Below are 16490 nucleotides of genomic sequence, written 5' to 3' on the forward strand. Positions count from 1 at the left end.
TGAGTAATCTCTTTTTTCACTCTAATTTTTTTTATATTTTGGGGAGTTACAGGAGAGGTTCAAAGATTATTCATATATTAGACTCTAGATTTATTTTGATCTTTTTGGTTTTAATGAGATTTTCACAGTTGAGAGTTGAAATGTTTTCTTGCATTTCTGTCTTTTCTTTGTGTTGTCATGGACCTCTTAGGAGGTAATTTATTATTATTATTATTTATTATTATTATTTCGATTTCTATACCGCCCTTCCAAAAATAGCTCAGGTGTAGTGTTTTGTAGTAATGGTGTAGTGTTTTGTAGAGGGGAGAGACAATGCAAAGTGATAATGAAGATATGCTGAAGGTTGTGTTGCATGATTTGGCACGAAGCTTTATATTCTGGCTGGTTATTGTTCCGCTTTGAGAGACCCCTCTATGTATTCTGCTGGTGTTATACCAACTATATTTTTATTTTGGAGTTCCTGCCTAGAATTTATGGCGTTTTCGTGTCTGTATGAAATTAATAGCTTTTATAAATCAGGCAACAACTAATGGAACCTTCATTTCTTGTTTATATAACTTAACACTGAAACCCAGATTTGGAATCTTTCCCACACCTTCTTATTTGTTAAGACAGGTGTATTGCATTTATAGTTCCTTATAGGAGAAGCTTTCTTTTGTTCTTGTACCAGTGGGTAAGGTTGTTAAAATACATTAAATATTTTTTGTTTTCTTATAGATTATTGTAGATCTTTTCTATCTAGCAGCAGGGGGAAACAGTGTTATTCAGTATTCCGCTTGGAATTAGTCTATTATTATTTCTGTTTGTTAATTCAAGGAACTGGGATGGAAAAGATCAGGGGAGATTCTAGCTTTTGGAACCTTATTTCAAGAAAGTTTCTGGATAATTTTTATACAGGTTTTGAAATAGAAGGATGAAATTCATGTAGGGAAATTATATTTATTGATTTTATGGATTTCAGTGAGCTCATTTATGAAGGTTTTTTTATTGATGGGTTTGAACGTTTCTTTGACTAATTGCAAATTTTTATTGATATTATATAAATAATAATACGTGTATTAATATTTTCTTTGAGCTTGTGGATATGGGATTGGACTGTTACTGAGGAACACTGTGGATGTTTTGCTCTGTGCCTGAATCAATTATAATACTCATGTATATGATTTGTTCATTTTAGCTCTCCCCCCAATTCATATTGTTTAATTGCTGGATGTTCAATTGGTTTAGAGGCTTGAAATTTTATGATGGTCAGACTGAGGCCCATGTTAACATTTCTTACTCTATAATTATATACAAACACACACACACACACACACACACACACACATATAATTACTATTTGTATCTTGCATATAGAAGAGGTTTTTAAGATTGATATATTCTTGTTTGTAATCATGTATGACTCTCAGAGATGTAACCTTTTCTGTTTTTACTTATATTACTAATAAAAGCATCATAAAATTTTTTTAAAGAGCAGTAATTATTTGAAAACCACTAGCTCGATGTTTTTCAAACCAGCAAAAGGCACTAGATCAGCATGAAGCTGAGTGTTTGGGGAACATTACATTTTTTTAAATATGCATTATCTGTGGTGAAAAAAAGGTTGTCAGACCCCTCTTTTAAGGAGTCTAAAGTTTCAAACCACTCTATTTCAGCCATTTTCAACAGATTTGCACCATGTTTGGAGGGCTGATGTATACAAAATTTCAGGGGGAGTGGATAGATACTACAGATTTTATTAGCAATAGAATGTTCAAGGCTTATAATGGTAGGAAGTTGAAACAATTCCTCATCTTAACTTCCAACATGCCATTATAATTTAAATATGTGGTGCCGTGATTCGACCTGTTCAAATCCCCCTTCAGCCATGCAACGTACTGGGTGAACCTTGGCCAACCACTTCTCTCTCAGCCTAAAATACCTCTCAAGGCTCCTTGGACAAAGAGAATAGAAATGAAAAATAAATAAATAAAAATTATTGCATCAGCTGTTTGGATAGGATATATGTGAAGATACTTGAAAAGTATTTAAGCTTTTTTTTTTTTTTTTAAGAGAGAGAAAACAAGCCAGGGATTTTTAGAGGAAGAAAACAGAACAGAAACTGTGGGATGTTCAAAAAGAACACAAAGAAAGAGTGTTATCCATCCCTAACACTGGTCTAGATGGCCTGCAAGGCCTGCTCCAATTTCACTATTCTATGTAATAAGGAATGATACATAAAAATCTAAAAGTGTTAAGCTATCTGTCTAGGGCAATAAATTGGGAACTTATATACTGGATATTTTCATGTTTCATGACACATTCCCAGAACTAGATGTTTCACAATACACTCCCCACCCCCAACAATCACAATACACCCCCACCCCCAACACCTCCAAGGAAAACCTGCTCTAAAAAACTTAGAACCCTCTCCAGTTATGGTGGATGCAATGGCACAAGTGGTGGCATATACCAGTTCATATATGTCACCACGAGAGCCAGCATGATGTAGTGATTAGAGTGCTGGACAAGGATTAGGGAGACCTGAGTTCAGATCCCCATTCAGCCATGATACTTGCTGGGTGACTCTGGGCCAGTCACTTCTATCTCTCAGCCTAACCTACTTCACAGGGTTGTTGTGAGCAGAAACTTAAGTATGTAGTACACCACTCTGGGCTCCTTGGAGGAAGAGTGGGATATAAAATGTAATAATAATAATAATAATAATAATAATAATAATAATAATAATAATAATGCAAGTGTGGTAAAGCCAGGTGCAGGTTGCTTCAAGTTTATTCAGTCCTAGTGGGCAGCATTCTTTCAGCTCTATTCTCCAGCTTTTTATAATAAAGTAAATATTTTAACCAATAAGCAACTGTATTAATAAATAGATCTCTAAGTAAATTGTCTCCAAGTATTATAATTATTATCTGCAATGCTTGTGTTCCCTTCTGGCTACTATTACGGTATTTCAGATCTAACTTAGCATGTACATTTCAAAAGTTCAAAGTAGTACACATACATAATCTCAGTAATCCTTACCACAATTCATGCAACGTAAGTCACTATTATTCAGATATTGCAGATGGGGTTGGGGGGTTAGAGCTCAGATTGGAATAATACTGGCTTGTCTAAAGCTACGTATTGAATTTGTGGTTGAAGCAGCTAAGAGTATAAACTATTAGCCAGTCAACTTCAGCAGCTCTCACTAACAATTTTACTACTACCATATGTTATTAGTTCAACTATTTTTGGCTGCAATTTCAATTGAAACCATTCTTCCACCTTTTTTCTTCCAATACTGCTTGGTGATGATTTCAAATCAAGTACAGTATCTGCCACATCTCACAAAATTCTGATCTAACAACAGCATATGAACTGAATTAAAGCATGATTAATTGGTGAGTAGCCTATGATGGGGACTATCTATCTCATCACACCGTGATAATAAAACATTGCTTATGCACTTTAAATTGAAAAATTGTGGTTTCCTATAAATCCAGTCACCTTTTCAATGTTTAGATGCAGATATACAATTAAATGGAATTAGGTGTATTGTCCCCCATACATTCTCCCACCAAACATACCATCCTGCTATACTCAGCACTCAGCAGAGAAAAAAGCAGGCCCCTCCCTCTCCCCCTCCAGTCTTGATTTCTGAAAGAGTGAACACTTCCAGTGCTTTCCATTGAAGGGCTTGCCCTGGCTCCTTTTCTGGTGTTTTCAAATACATTTGCCTAGGCCAGAGCTGTTCAACTTCAACCCTCCTGTAGATGTTGGCCTACAACTCCCATAATCCCTGGCTATTGGCCACTGTGGCTGGAAATTATGGGAGTTGTAGTGCAAAAACAGCTAGGGGTCAAAGTTGAGCAGGCCTGGCCTAGGCAGAGTGCCTGTCTACAATGCTCCAAACTGCTGTAATTAGCATACTTCACCACTGTCCATTTAGCATACTTAGTGCCTCAGAGCCACCTAGGATGTGCTCTAGGGCTTGCAATGCTCACAACCAATCAGAAGTCAGAATAGTCGACAGGCACCAATCATCATCAACAAGCAGGCTAGGCTCAGCACTCAGAATAAAAGCAGACAGGAGTAGTGGTAAAATAGAGTAAAGAGAAGGATTTTAGTGCAAGCTTTGTTTTCATCTTCTCTACTTCACAATGTGGTTTTGCTGAACACGGAAAGGGTGATGAAAAGCAAAATGTGAAGGAGGTGTATGTATGTATGCATGCACGCCAGAGAGATTCAATCCCCTGTGCATGTCTGCTTGGAAGTACCAGAGAATTCAGCAAAACTTACTCTCAAGTAAATGTTGCATAGAATTGCAGTTCACAACTCTGTGCTGTACAGTTTATTCCAAGTAAAGCCTCTGTGAACTCAATGGGGCATACTCTCAAGTAACTTTGTGTGCACAGGATTACAATCCAAGAACATATCCCAGAAATGTTTATGTTGTGAGAAAGGGAGAAATAATGTTTGCTTTAAAAAAAACAAGTATGTGGGTACATATTTATAAGAGGAAAGGAAACTAGTAAGCTCTGTGTGGGAGCAGTGTTTTGAAGCAGTGTGCAGCTGCTGCCTACAAGTGGGTGATCAAGACTCCAACCTTGACTTCAGTTGTTCTTCTTAGCCCATGGATTCCCAACCTGCAGTACTCCAGATATTGCTGAACTACTATTTCCATCATCAATTCCCACAATAAATTGTAGCTGGGGATGATGGAAGTTGTAGTTCAGCAATATCTGGAGTACCACAGGTTGGGAACCCCTGACTTAGCCCAATCCTGCATAGGTTGGGTAATAGATGGCTGAGGTTGCAGGGATGGGGAGAAATGAAGGTAGTCCTCATAGAAGCAAGGAAGCTTTGGGGGGACAAAGAGAACTTTAAAGAGAGAGGGCTTTGCTATCCATGCTGACACCTACAATTAACCAGTCTAAGGTTATGATTCCTTGACTTGCAGCCAACCAAGGAGTAAAGATAGCACTAAACAGCCAGTTGCCAAGTGTTGGTATGAATGGTGGAGATTTTGGTTCAGAAAAGTAAACAACTTTATAGAAAGGAGAAAATCGCAGACTGGTAATTGCCCTCCACATCTGTTTAAATTATCTCAGGGTTGGACCCACCTACTCTTAGCTCTGCCAACCATTAGTCCCAGCTATTATTACCCCTGGCCCACCTACGGTTAGCTGCCTTTCCAGCCTCAACAGCCATCAGCTGCCACTGAGCTGTTGCCCATTGACTTCTCCACTGATGCCCATGCAATTATCCCTGTCTTGAATACAAATTCCACTCTGCCTAGTTGCACAATTACATGCAACTGTTGTCAATTTGACGTTAAAAAGAGCCTAGAAATGCTCCTAAACTTGCTTAGAACTTGGTTTTCAATTGGGGTTCTCAAAGTAGGTTTAGAAGTGTCCTTGATTTCCTTTTTAAACCAGACTTCTGACAGTCACATGGAACAAAAACTCTGACTGAGGAGGATGGAGGGAATCTGTGCATGAAACAGGAGGAGCAAGGCAGTACATTATCCTGTGGCTCAGGTTTGATCCCTAAACACTTGTAAACCTGCACCAAGTTAATGTGTGCCATTTGTAAAGTATGCTGGTCACAGATTTGGATTTGGAAAAGCATTCCCTACACAATGACAATCTGTAAGCGAAGTCCTTCAATCCTCCGAAAGTTAAAAACAGAAAGTCTAAACCAGTGATTCTCAAACTTGGGTCCTCAGGTGTTATTGGACTTCAAGCCCCATAATCCCCAACCAAAGGCCACTGAGGCTGGGGATTATGGGAGTTGAAGTCCAATAACACCTGAGGACCCAAGTTTGAGAATCCCTGGTCTAAACTAAAGAGAAACTATAATTTTAGTAGAATTAAACACACAGTATGTGTGTTGACTCCTTGCCAAAATATTTTACAGATGATTTTTAAACTTCATTTGGTTATAATAGCTAAAGATTTTCTTCTTTCCCTTCTGGCTCTCAACTTTACCAGGATGCAATTTTTCATTTTGCAATTATGAAGCTCCACTTTGCACTGAAAGTAAACCACCAAAGTTTAGAGCCATTAACATTACAGATGCCTTTATTACTACTATAACTACTACAACGACGACGAATATTGGCATACCACTCTTCAACCAAAGTTCACAAAGCGGTTTACAAAGAAAAATACATAAATAAAATTGTCCCCTGTCCCCAAAGGGTTCACAATCTAAAAGAAACATAAGGCAGATACAAGCAACAGCCACTGGAGGGATGCTGTGCTGGGGCTGGATAGGGCCAGTTGCTCTACCCTCTGCCAAATAGAAGAGAATCACCACATTAAACACAAATCACATAGCATTAAACACAAAAATCCAGAACAAACATTTCAATTACATTTAAGCACCCTGTGCCTTTAACATACAGGTGAAACTCGAAAAATTAGAATATTGTGCAAAAGTTCATTAATTTGAGTAACGCAGATTAAAAGGTGAAACTGATATATGAGATAGACACATTACATGCAAAGCGAGATAAGTCAAGCCTTAATTTGTTATAATTGTGATGATCATGGCGTACAGCTCATGAGAACCCCAAATCCACAATCCCAGAAAATTAGAATATTACATGAAACCAATAAAACAAGGATTGTAAATAGAACAATATCGGACCTCTGAAAAGTATAAGCATGCATATGTATTCAGTACTTGGTTTGGGCCTCTTTTGCAGCAATTACTGCCTCAATGCGGCATGGCCTGGATGCTATCAGCCTGTGGCACTGCTGAGGTGTTATGGAAGACCAGGATGCTTCAATAGCGGCCTTCAGCTCTTCTGCATTGTTTGGTCTCATGTCTCTCATCCTTCTCTTGGCAATGCCCCATAGATTCTCTATGGGGTTCAGGTCAGGCGAGTTTGCTGGCCAATCAAGCACAGTAATCCCATGGTCATTGAACCAGGTTTTGGTACTTTTGGCAGTGTGGGCAGGTGCCAAGTCCTGCTGGAAAATGAAGTCAGCATCCCCACACAGCTCGTCTGCAGAAGACAGCATGAAGTGCTCCAAAATCTCCTGATAGACGGCTGCGTTGACCCTGGACTTAATGAAGCACAGTGGACCAACACCAGCAGATGACATGGCTCCCCAAATCAACACAGACTGTGGAAACTTCACACTGGACTTCAAGCATCTTGCATTGTGTGCCTCTCCATTCTTCCTCCAGACTCTGGGTCCTTGGTTTCCAAATGAGATGCAAAAGTTGCTCTCATCAGAAAAGAGGACTTTGGACCACTGAGCAACAGACCAGTTCTTTTTTTCTTGAGCCCAGGTAAGACGCTTCTAACATTGTTTGTTGTTCAGGAGCGGCTTGACAAGAGGAATACGACATTTGAAACCCATGTCCAGGATCCGTCTGTGTGTGGTGGCTCTTGATGCACTAACTCCAGCCTCAGTCCACTCCTTGTGAAAGTCCCCAACACTTTTGAATGGCCTTTTCCTGACAATCCTCTCCAGGCTGCGGTCATCCCTGCTGCTTGTGCACCTTTTTCTTCCACACTTTCCCCTTCCACATAACTTTCTATTAATGTGCTTTGATACAGCACTTTGGGAACATCCAACTTCTTTTGCAATTACCTTTTGAGGCTTTCCCTCCTTATGGAGGGTGTCAATGATGGTTTTCTGCACAACTGTCAAGTCAGCAGTCTTTCCAATGATTGTGATTCCTAATGAACCAGACTGAGAGACCATTTAAAGGCTCAGGAACCCTTTGCAGGTGTTATGGATTGAATAGCTGATTGGAGTGGGACACCTGGAGCCTAGACTGTTGAACCTTTTCACAATATTCTAATTTTCTGGGATTGTAGATTTGGGGTTCTCATGAGCTGTACGCCATGATCATCACAATTATAACAAATTAAGGCTTGACTTATCTCGCTTTGCATGTAATGCGTCTATCTCATATATCAGTTTCACCTTTTAATTTGCATTACTGAAATTAATGAACTTTTGCACGATATTCTAATTTTTCGAGTTTCACCTGTACTGTCAGCTTTCAAGAAGAATCTGTCAGATGCATGCTGACGTTATTTCATTTGTTGCTGTTGTTCTTTTACCAGTCTGGGTTTCTTGAATCATAAGCCAAACAATGAGCTTTGTTCATTCAATAACAAGGTTTCAAATTAAAAGAACTGGGAATGGTACAATGTCTTCCAGACTAAAAAGATCCTGCAAATTCTTGTTGCCATTTTTCCATATACCAAGTTGCAGCAACACTGTTTTCCTCCAGTGTTCCTATTCAGGCAAAAAATACCTGTTTTATCCAAATAGTATTCCCTAGATTCCTGTTTGTGACTGGCCCATCAAATACTGCTCTGATACAGCAATAACCATTCACAAGTCTGTGCTGTAGCAATTACAGAACTTAATACTTACATCTGCACATGTGGGGGTTGGAAACGTCCCTGGTTAATGTTGTAGAACGTGAATGCCTGTGTTGGGTTTGAGCTGTACTCATCCACTTCAATTATAAGTCTACTGTGTTGATGCCTTCTAGCTGTCATAATGTGCGACTGGGCAAAAGCCATGGTTGCTCTATATGGCAATGCTGCTTTTTCAGGGAATCATTTCCATTATCCTGCTGTATTGGCTGAAAACATCCATGTTCTCTCCTCAGCTCATCATATGCAAGCTCTCCTTTCAAAAACCTAAAAGCAGATTGAAAAAATATAGTTGGCTGACATGCTTGACAGTTAATCTGATTGAGATACACATTAGTTAATGACAAATAAAGATTTAGGGGAGGAAGAGACGTACATCCTAACAGCTCAAAGATCTCTTTACAAAGCTCTTCAATTCAGCAGTATGATCAACTAACTTGTCAAAAAACACATGGCAAAACATGTTTCAACAGTTAGATTTTTTATCACGAATCTCCTGAACAATGCATTACTACTTAGAAACTGAATGTCACATGTTAAAGCTTTGCAAACACAATCATGTAACTTTTATTCCCCTTAGCATCTATGTATTAGAGAGTCTTTATATTATTGCTCCAACTGACTGCATGCCTGTGCATGAAGGGATTATAAACAAGAGTGTATTCCAAAGGAATCAGTATGAGGACTGTTTTCTCCAATAATTAAATAGCTTTCATAAACTACAGGTTACTCACTTGTAACGGTGGTTCTTCTAGTGGTTATCTGTCCTTTTACACCAATGGGCTATGCGCCTACGCAGAGACCTCGTCGGAACCTAACAAGCTCAATTCTCCTGCTTTGGGAGGGAACCCTGCCCCCAGACGCTATATGCGGCTGCTGCACTCCTCATCCCCTCAGTCACAGAGTCCAGCTTCAGTGAACCCTGCGAGGAGGATGGGAGGGCATGTAAAAGGAGAGATGACCACTAGAAGAAACAACATTACAGGTGAGTAACCTGTAGTTCTTTGATGTGGTCTCTGTCTTTTACACAAATGGGCACATAACACGCTAGCACCCAAGGACGAGGGAAGACAGAAACAATGAATAATCTGCCAATGAATAAACTCGGCCCGGCCGCGGCGGCGGCACTCGGCCCGGCCGCGGCGGCAGGGCAGCCACGGAGGCAAGCACCGGTGGGCCCGTCTGTGGAGGCAGCACTCAGCTCGGCAGCATGGGCTGGCCGCCACTGCTGCTTTCCTTTGTGCCGAGGGAGGGTGGGCAAGAGAGAGTTGGGCAGGGGGAGGGGGCGGGGGCGGGGAGGGGAGGGGAGGGGGAGGGGGGAGGGCGGGCAAGAGAGAGTGGGGTTGGGGAGGGGGGAACAGCTGGCCCCAAAGCATACACAGATGCTCTGTGCAGATCGGCTAGTGTACATATATTTTGTACAGAAGAAGTTAATGCGTCAAACTCATGTAAAGAAGCAAACGAACAGGAACAAGTCCACGTATGATCATAGGACTTCCGCGTGGACTGCTTCCTGGCTGCGACCAAAACTTCCTTGAGTCTCAGTGGGAAGTTGTCAGGACCTTCCAGGCCATCAGATGAAGGGGCTGAACATCTGGGTGTAGCACTTATCCCCCCTCCCACGACAGCAGATCTGGTAGGGTGGGCAGGCATACCAAATCCACTGACAACCACCACAGGGCCAGAAACCAAGGCCTCCTGGGCCACCACAGGGCTATCAGGATGGCCCTGGCCCAATCCACCCTCAGTTTGCGGAGAACCCACGGAATGAGAGGAAATAGCAGAGGGCCCATGCAAGACAGGAGGAAAGCATCACATAGAGAGCCCTCACCTTCCCCTCCCTTGGAACAATAAGAGGGTACATTGTGCATTGTTCCAGGAAGCAAACAGGTACACTCGGGGGAAACCACCGTCAACCTGCTCAAGGTGTCCACCTGGATGTTCAGGGAACCTTGTATATAGACCGCCTGAGACAACACAGCATGTGTCACATGCCTATTCCAAAGATCCAGAGGCAGAACAGATGGCTCCTCGGTGAAGTGCCACCCTGTCAATTGAGGCTTGCCTTTGCCATCATATTGTCTGTTTTTATCATCACTTAGCAACCCCCAAACACAGGCAATAACCCCTTGAGAGCATTGAATATGGCCAATAGCTCCAAATAATTGATGTGGTGGGTCCTCTCCCTGGGGAACCAATGTCCACTCAGACAAAACCCTTCTGGGTATGCTCCCCAACTGAGCTCCAACGCATCGGTCATAATCACCCAACGGGACCCGTAATCCTGGAAAAGGGCACTGACTTCTAGATGCCGAAACTTGGTCCACTACACCACAGTCACTCGAACCCAGCGAGGGGGTGTGCATTCCAAGTGGCCCGGGTCCCGAAGGAGATCAAACACATCTAGAAACCACCTCTGAATAATGTGCATTTGGAGGTGCGCTTGAGGCAGCACGTTAAGTGGTGACCGCCATATGCCCCAATGACGCTGCACTGAGTGCATTGTCTGTGGGCCTCCTGCCAAGAAGGTGATGGCCAGAGTCCCGAGAGCACAGATGTGGGTGTCCGGAAGAAAGACCTTTTCCAAGGTCGTATCGAATATCAGTCCTATAAACTGTATACTGTGGGTTGGTTCCAACTGAGATTTCTTGAAGTTGATCTGGAAACCAAAACCCTGCAAATTATCCATGACCATCTCGAGGATGTCCAAGACTGCTCACCTGGTGCTCGCCAGGATAAGCCAATCGTCCAAATATGGCAGCATCTGCAAACCTCTCTCCTGCAGGAAAGCCACTACCGGGGCCAGACATTCTGTAAAAACCCTCGGTGCCATTGTGAGACCGAACGGCAAGGCTTTGAATTGATAGGGGATTCCCCCCGAGCTGAAAACGCGGGAAGCATCGGTTCTGAGGGCATATCGAGACATGGTAATAAGCGTCTTAAGTCTAGAGATACAGTACCATCCACATCTTTTTTCCAGGATGGTCATAATGGTCAGTACCAATAGTATCTGAAATTGTTTGTACATGAGGTGCTTGTTCAGAGCCTTGCGGTCCAATATAGGGTGCCAACCTCCATCTGGCTTTGGCACAATATAGTACCAGGAATAAAAACCAGGACTCTCCGGATTGGTGACCTTCTAGATCGCATCCTTTAACAGGAGAGCGGCGACCTCTTGGTCCAAATCCGGAGTGCATAGCATAGTTACAATCCCGGACATGGGCAGCGTACTGCAAAACCCAAGGGCATAGCTCAAATGTATGATTGTAAGGACCCACTTGTCCATGGTCACTCTGTCCCAGCTTGCCGAAAATGGGGCCAGGCAAGTCCAGAAGCACCCCGAGTCATTGCTTCTTTTGAAACATGTTTGGGCGCTGTTTCTGAAAGGCCGGCTTACTAGGCTGTGGGCCCAACTTGTATCTCAACTGGAACTTGTTACCATGAAAGGAACGTTCCGAGGGAGACTGCTATGGAGAAGGGGTCTTCTGTGGTTGATAAGTAGACTACCTGGAAATCTTCTGTGGTTTGGAGGTCAAGGACGAATACAACATCGACCGTGCAGTGCTCTGCAGCTTTTGGACCTTCTGGAGTGTATCATCTGACTGCTCTGCAAAGAGGCTAGAGCCCTCAAAGGGCAGGTTCTCAACCCTAGCATGGGCCTTGTAGTTCAGTCCAGACGACCACAGCCAAACATGTCATCTAAGTGCCACAGACGTGGCCATCACCTTGGCCACACACTCCACTGAGTGCCTAGCCGAATAGAGTTCTTGTTTGGCCACTTGAATAGCTTCGCAGAAGAAAGCTTTAGCTGGATCTCTCTTGCCCTGTGGCAGATCATCCAAAAACGGAGCCACCTTTTCCCACAAAAAGTGGTTATATTGTGTATTATAGGCCTGGTAGTTGGCCACCCTTAAGTGGAGGGCCAAGGCCAAGTAAAGCCTTCTCCCAAAAGAGTCCAATTTTCTGCCCTCCTTGTCACTAGGTGCCAACTGGCCATGACCCCTAGTTCTTTGCAGAGATGCCTCCAAAATGATCGAATTAGGGGTAGGATGATTCTTTTAAAAGGCTGTATCATCCTGTAGTTGCACCCTATAAAAATTCTCTAAGCGTCTATTAGGCTGAGAAAGAGTCGCCGGCTTCTTCCAATGACCCCGCATGACCCCCGGCAAGGCCAAGTTAAGGGACAAAGCGCCCGGTACCTTGGCCTCCGAATCGATCAGGCTGAACAATGGGCCCAGTTCCCCTTTCTGCTGCATACAGAAGCCATGTACACCACATACACTGAGTACTGTTTGAGGTCTTCCGACAGGGAAACTGGCTTTGAATCAGATTGTATGTCGAATGGGGAGGAACCACGGGACACGCCATCAGATTACTGAGAGCTGGTATCACTCTCATATTCCGACTCGGGAGGGGCCAAAGAGTCCTGAGCCAAGGGTGTTGGGAAGCTCCACCGGCAGCACCTGGATAAGCACAGCAGCCTGTTGTAGCGAAGGAGCTGAAGGGGGAGGTTTGCGATGCTCAGTTCGATCCCAAGGGGAGCATTGTGGTGAGCGGGAACACTGCCTCCTTTCCGAATGCGATGGAGGCTCAAGCCAGCCCCTCATAGTTCCAGATGCTCCATACGATGGACCTTATATATAACGAGGGCCATATTGAGGCCTACCATAGTCTGACTGATAATCCATCTGATATTGACCACCTGACTCAGAGTCCCGGTGCCAAGCACCATAAGAAGGCTCGATTGCAATCAAGAGAGAATGGTGTTCCATCATCCGGTACCGATCCAAATACAAGAGCTCAAGACATTGCAGGAGCAGTCTTGCCTATAAGCGGATGAGCGCTCTTGTGAGTCCCAACTAGCACTGTGGTCCCTAAGAGGGATACGGTCCTGGCGTCTTTGAGAAGATGAGTGCTGTCTAGGGGAATATGCCTCCCTCTCTGACAAAGCGTATCCAGGTTCATCCAATGCCTCTACTCGAATCAACGCAGGCAGGAACCAAGTTCAATGAATCCTCCTCCGAAGAGGAACCAGGCTGAACCGAGACCGAAGACTTCAGCGTAGGGAGATTCGAATCCACTTTAGGTTTCTTGGCCACAAGAGCCTCCGATGTAGGAACCGATGCAGCCTTCTTCTTTTTCTGCATAGGAGGAAGATGTTGACCCACCGGCAAATCACAAGGTGACTTCGATTTCTTCTTCCTCTTTGGTACTGGTGCCACGGGGATCAATGAAGACTTCGGTACCATGGGCGCTGAGTCCTTAGGAAGATCCTCCGAGCGCACAGGCTCACTCGAAGGTGTCAAAGTAACAGCACTAGAAAGTGTAGATACTGGTATTGAGTCCACATTTTTGGGCTCCACAGGAGCAGATACCGAACGCTCCGATGTCACCGATGAAGCCATTTTAACGGATCGCTTCTATGACAAGGCTTCGAACGAATGGAGAGCCAGAACCCACAGGGATGCGCGCAGGCAAGAAGCCCTATTCTTGTGGGCCTGCTTTGTAAACTTCTGACAGTGAAGACAGGTCTCGATAATGTGGGATTCCCCCAAGCACAAGAGCCACTTGGTATGAGTATTGGGAGAAGGGATCTTAGGTCCGCAGCGAACACATTTCTTGAAGTTCGCCGTGCCTGGCATAAATGCCAAAGGCTGGCTGGCCACCACGCTCAGTCCCAGCTGGGATCGGAGCTCCAAAGAAGGGAAAGACCCCAAAAAAACCAAAACACCAAGAAAAACCACTACTATGTGAACAAATAATAAAGAAAAAGAAAGGAAACAAAAAGCAGGGAGAAAAAACAACAAGGGGACAGAAAGATCCTACTCATTGTCAAGCTGCAGACTCCACGATGTTCACTGAAGTGCGGACAATGAAAGACTGAGGGGATGAGGAGTGGCGCAGCAGCATAGAGTGGCTGGGGGCAGGGTTCCCACCCAAAGCAGGAGAATTGAGCTTGTTAGGTTCCAACAAGGTCTCTGTGCAGGCGCATAGCCCATTTATGTAAAAGACAGAGACCACATTGAAGAAACTATATTATCTAAAAGAGTGTTGCAACATTTTAACAGTAAATGTATCATCAGTGTGTATCCCTTCCTTGATATTTTCCACACAAAACTATTTTTAAAATGATTAAAGACTGGATTTATGGCAAATACATTATTCCAGTTGTCCAAAAATATTTTTAATTTAAACTTTTTCATATTTGATCTCTCTCTTCTCATACATATATTAAAAAGCCTGTTCCTTCATCTCCAGAACCCTCCACATTTTGTGCAGTCAAATTTGTGATGGAGAAGGAGCAATCTATATCTTTGTTATTTTTTTCAGCTACCAAAAGATTTTACCAATGTCAATTCTTTCAAGTTTGAAGACCAAGTAAATATATTGCCTAATTTCTACCAAAATATCCACTTGCATATCTTTCACCCAGTTCATTCGGAACTGATCATTCATTTTCTATTATTCTATTATATATTATATTATTCTACAGCCTGAGATTCATGTGGGTGCAAGCAAAGTTAGAGGTATTTTCAGCAACCACCTGCCCACACAAACATACACCAAGAGCAAAAAAATGATTTAAAAAGCAGTTTTAGGATTTGATGTATGAACTTCCAATGAAGAAATGCTACTTTTGCACACTTGCTCGTCTTCTGAAAAATCATAAATGAGAATTACTGGTGTTAAATTCACAGACTGGTAGCATTTCTTAAAAGGCAGTTTTGGGGCTCAGATGGCATCTTCTCCCCACCCCCAAAGAGGGGGGGATTAGGTATGAATGCTGATCAAAGTGCCCATTGTCCTTTGGATTCGGGCCATAATCTTGACATCAATATTTTTCAAAATACTGCTATTAGGATTTCTTTAGCTCAATTCTATATTTTCTGACAATTTAAGTGTTTCAGCATTGTTCACCCCCATAATTTTAAAATGTGAATAATAATGAGCATTTCAGAAAGTAGCAAATTGGAAAATCCTTCTATTTGCCTCCTAGCTTTTCACTGAACACTTTCCTACAATTATGGGAAGTCATGTTTTTCAAACCACAAATGTTTTTATCACTGCATTGTCAAAGCTGCACCTTCTGAAAGAAAAAATATGAACAGAATTATTACTGAAGTAATTGTTGGATTATGGTTATGCCCCTCCAGAAGAGCACTGACCTAGTACAATGAAATGAAAGTGCACACTATGATCTGAAAGAAGAAAATTCTGTCTAATGTGGCACCAACATCCTGACTAATGCTGCACTTGAACAAGGACATTGCAGTAACACAAGACTGTTGCATTAGCTTGTTGCAATAGGTTTGGAGCTTGTGTTCCAGAGTTGCACTAGGCTTGTGCTTGTGCAACAAAGTACACAACCTATGGCACACCTCATGTTTTGCAGGGAACCTTTGCACAATGACGCGAATCCAAAATGTTCTATGATTTAGCATAAGTCCATTATCTTCTTGCACTAGCTCAACTTTGTTCATTGTGCACCATTAGTCAGGATGTCGACCACTGAAAACAGTGAGCAATGTACTACTTATTTGTGTAATAAATGCAGAATCTGCAGTTTGCTAGTTATAGTGAAAACACTATCATCAGCTGGAAGGCCACATTCAGTTTGAGAGACCAAGAACCATAGTTGATGAAGTATTTGGGTGATTATTATTACTTAAATTAAGATTTGGTTGCTCATAATATATATGTTGTGAAACTAACACATATTTTACCATTATTAATATTTTTACAGTTCACAGAATTATATCAACCCATAGAATATTTCTGCATAAAGCAAGTCATGTGATTAGAAACAAAAACTATCTACAACATTAAACTACTGCAAAACATCCATGCTGGTTTGAGAAATTAATGAATGAGAGCCAACTTAATTCACAAGTTCATGTTTCACCTTCTGTCTCTGCATCATTTCCATTAACTTTCACAGCTCTATAAAGCTATTCTTTAACAGAGCGAAGCGAACTATTGAGAGCACTATCTGGAAGCTATCAGCAAGGGTGTAATCTCCAATTCAGAAGTGCAGGTGCTCAGTCCCCATAGCCACATATCCACCCTAACAGCCATGCCCCATACCCACCCCATCCCA

At 42.6% G+C, this 16490-nt stretch overlaps 1 protein-coding gene across 14 annotated transcripts in view; it reads right to left on the reverse strand.

Annotated features, from left to right (window-relative positions):
* The window catches only part of MPPED1 (metallophosphoesterase domain containing 1), a 191577-nt gene that overhangs the window by 156374 nt on the left and 18713 nt on the right, over positions 1–16490 (reverse strand). For 12 of the 14 annotated variants that reach the window (XM_053257921.1, XM_053257919.1, XM_053257927.1 and 9 more), the window contains one exon: positions 8388–8659. The exons of the other annotated variants lie outside the window; for them this stretch is intronic. In XM_053257921.1, coding sequence (XP_053113896.1) covers positions 8388–8539 — 152 coding nt within the window. In that variant the 5' untranslated portion in view covers positions 8540–8659. The remainder of the gene's footprint in view (positions 1–8387; positions 8660–16490) is intronic. 14 annotated transcript variants of the gene reach the window in all.

The sequence above is a fragment of the Hemicordylus capensis genome, chromosome 5 (assembly GCF_027244095.1).
Source record: "Hemicordylus capensis ecotype Gifberg chromosome 5, rHemCap1.1.pri, whole genome shotgun sequence".
Classification (NCBI taxonomy): Eukaryota; Metazoa; Chordata; class Lepidosauria; order Squamata; family Cordylidae; genus Hemicordylus; species Hemicordylus capensis.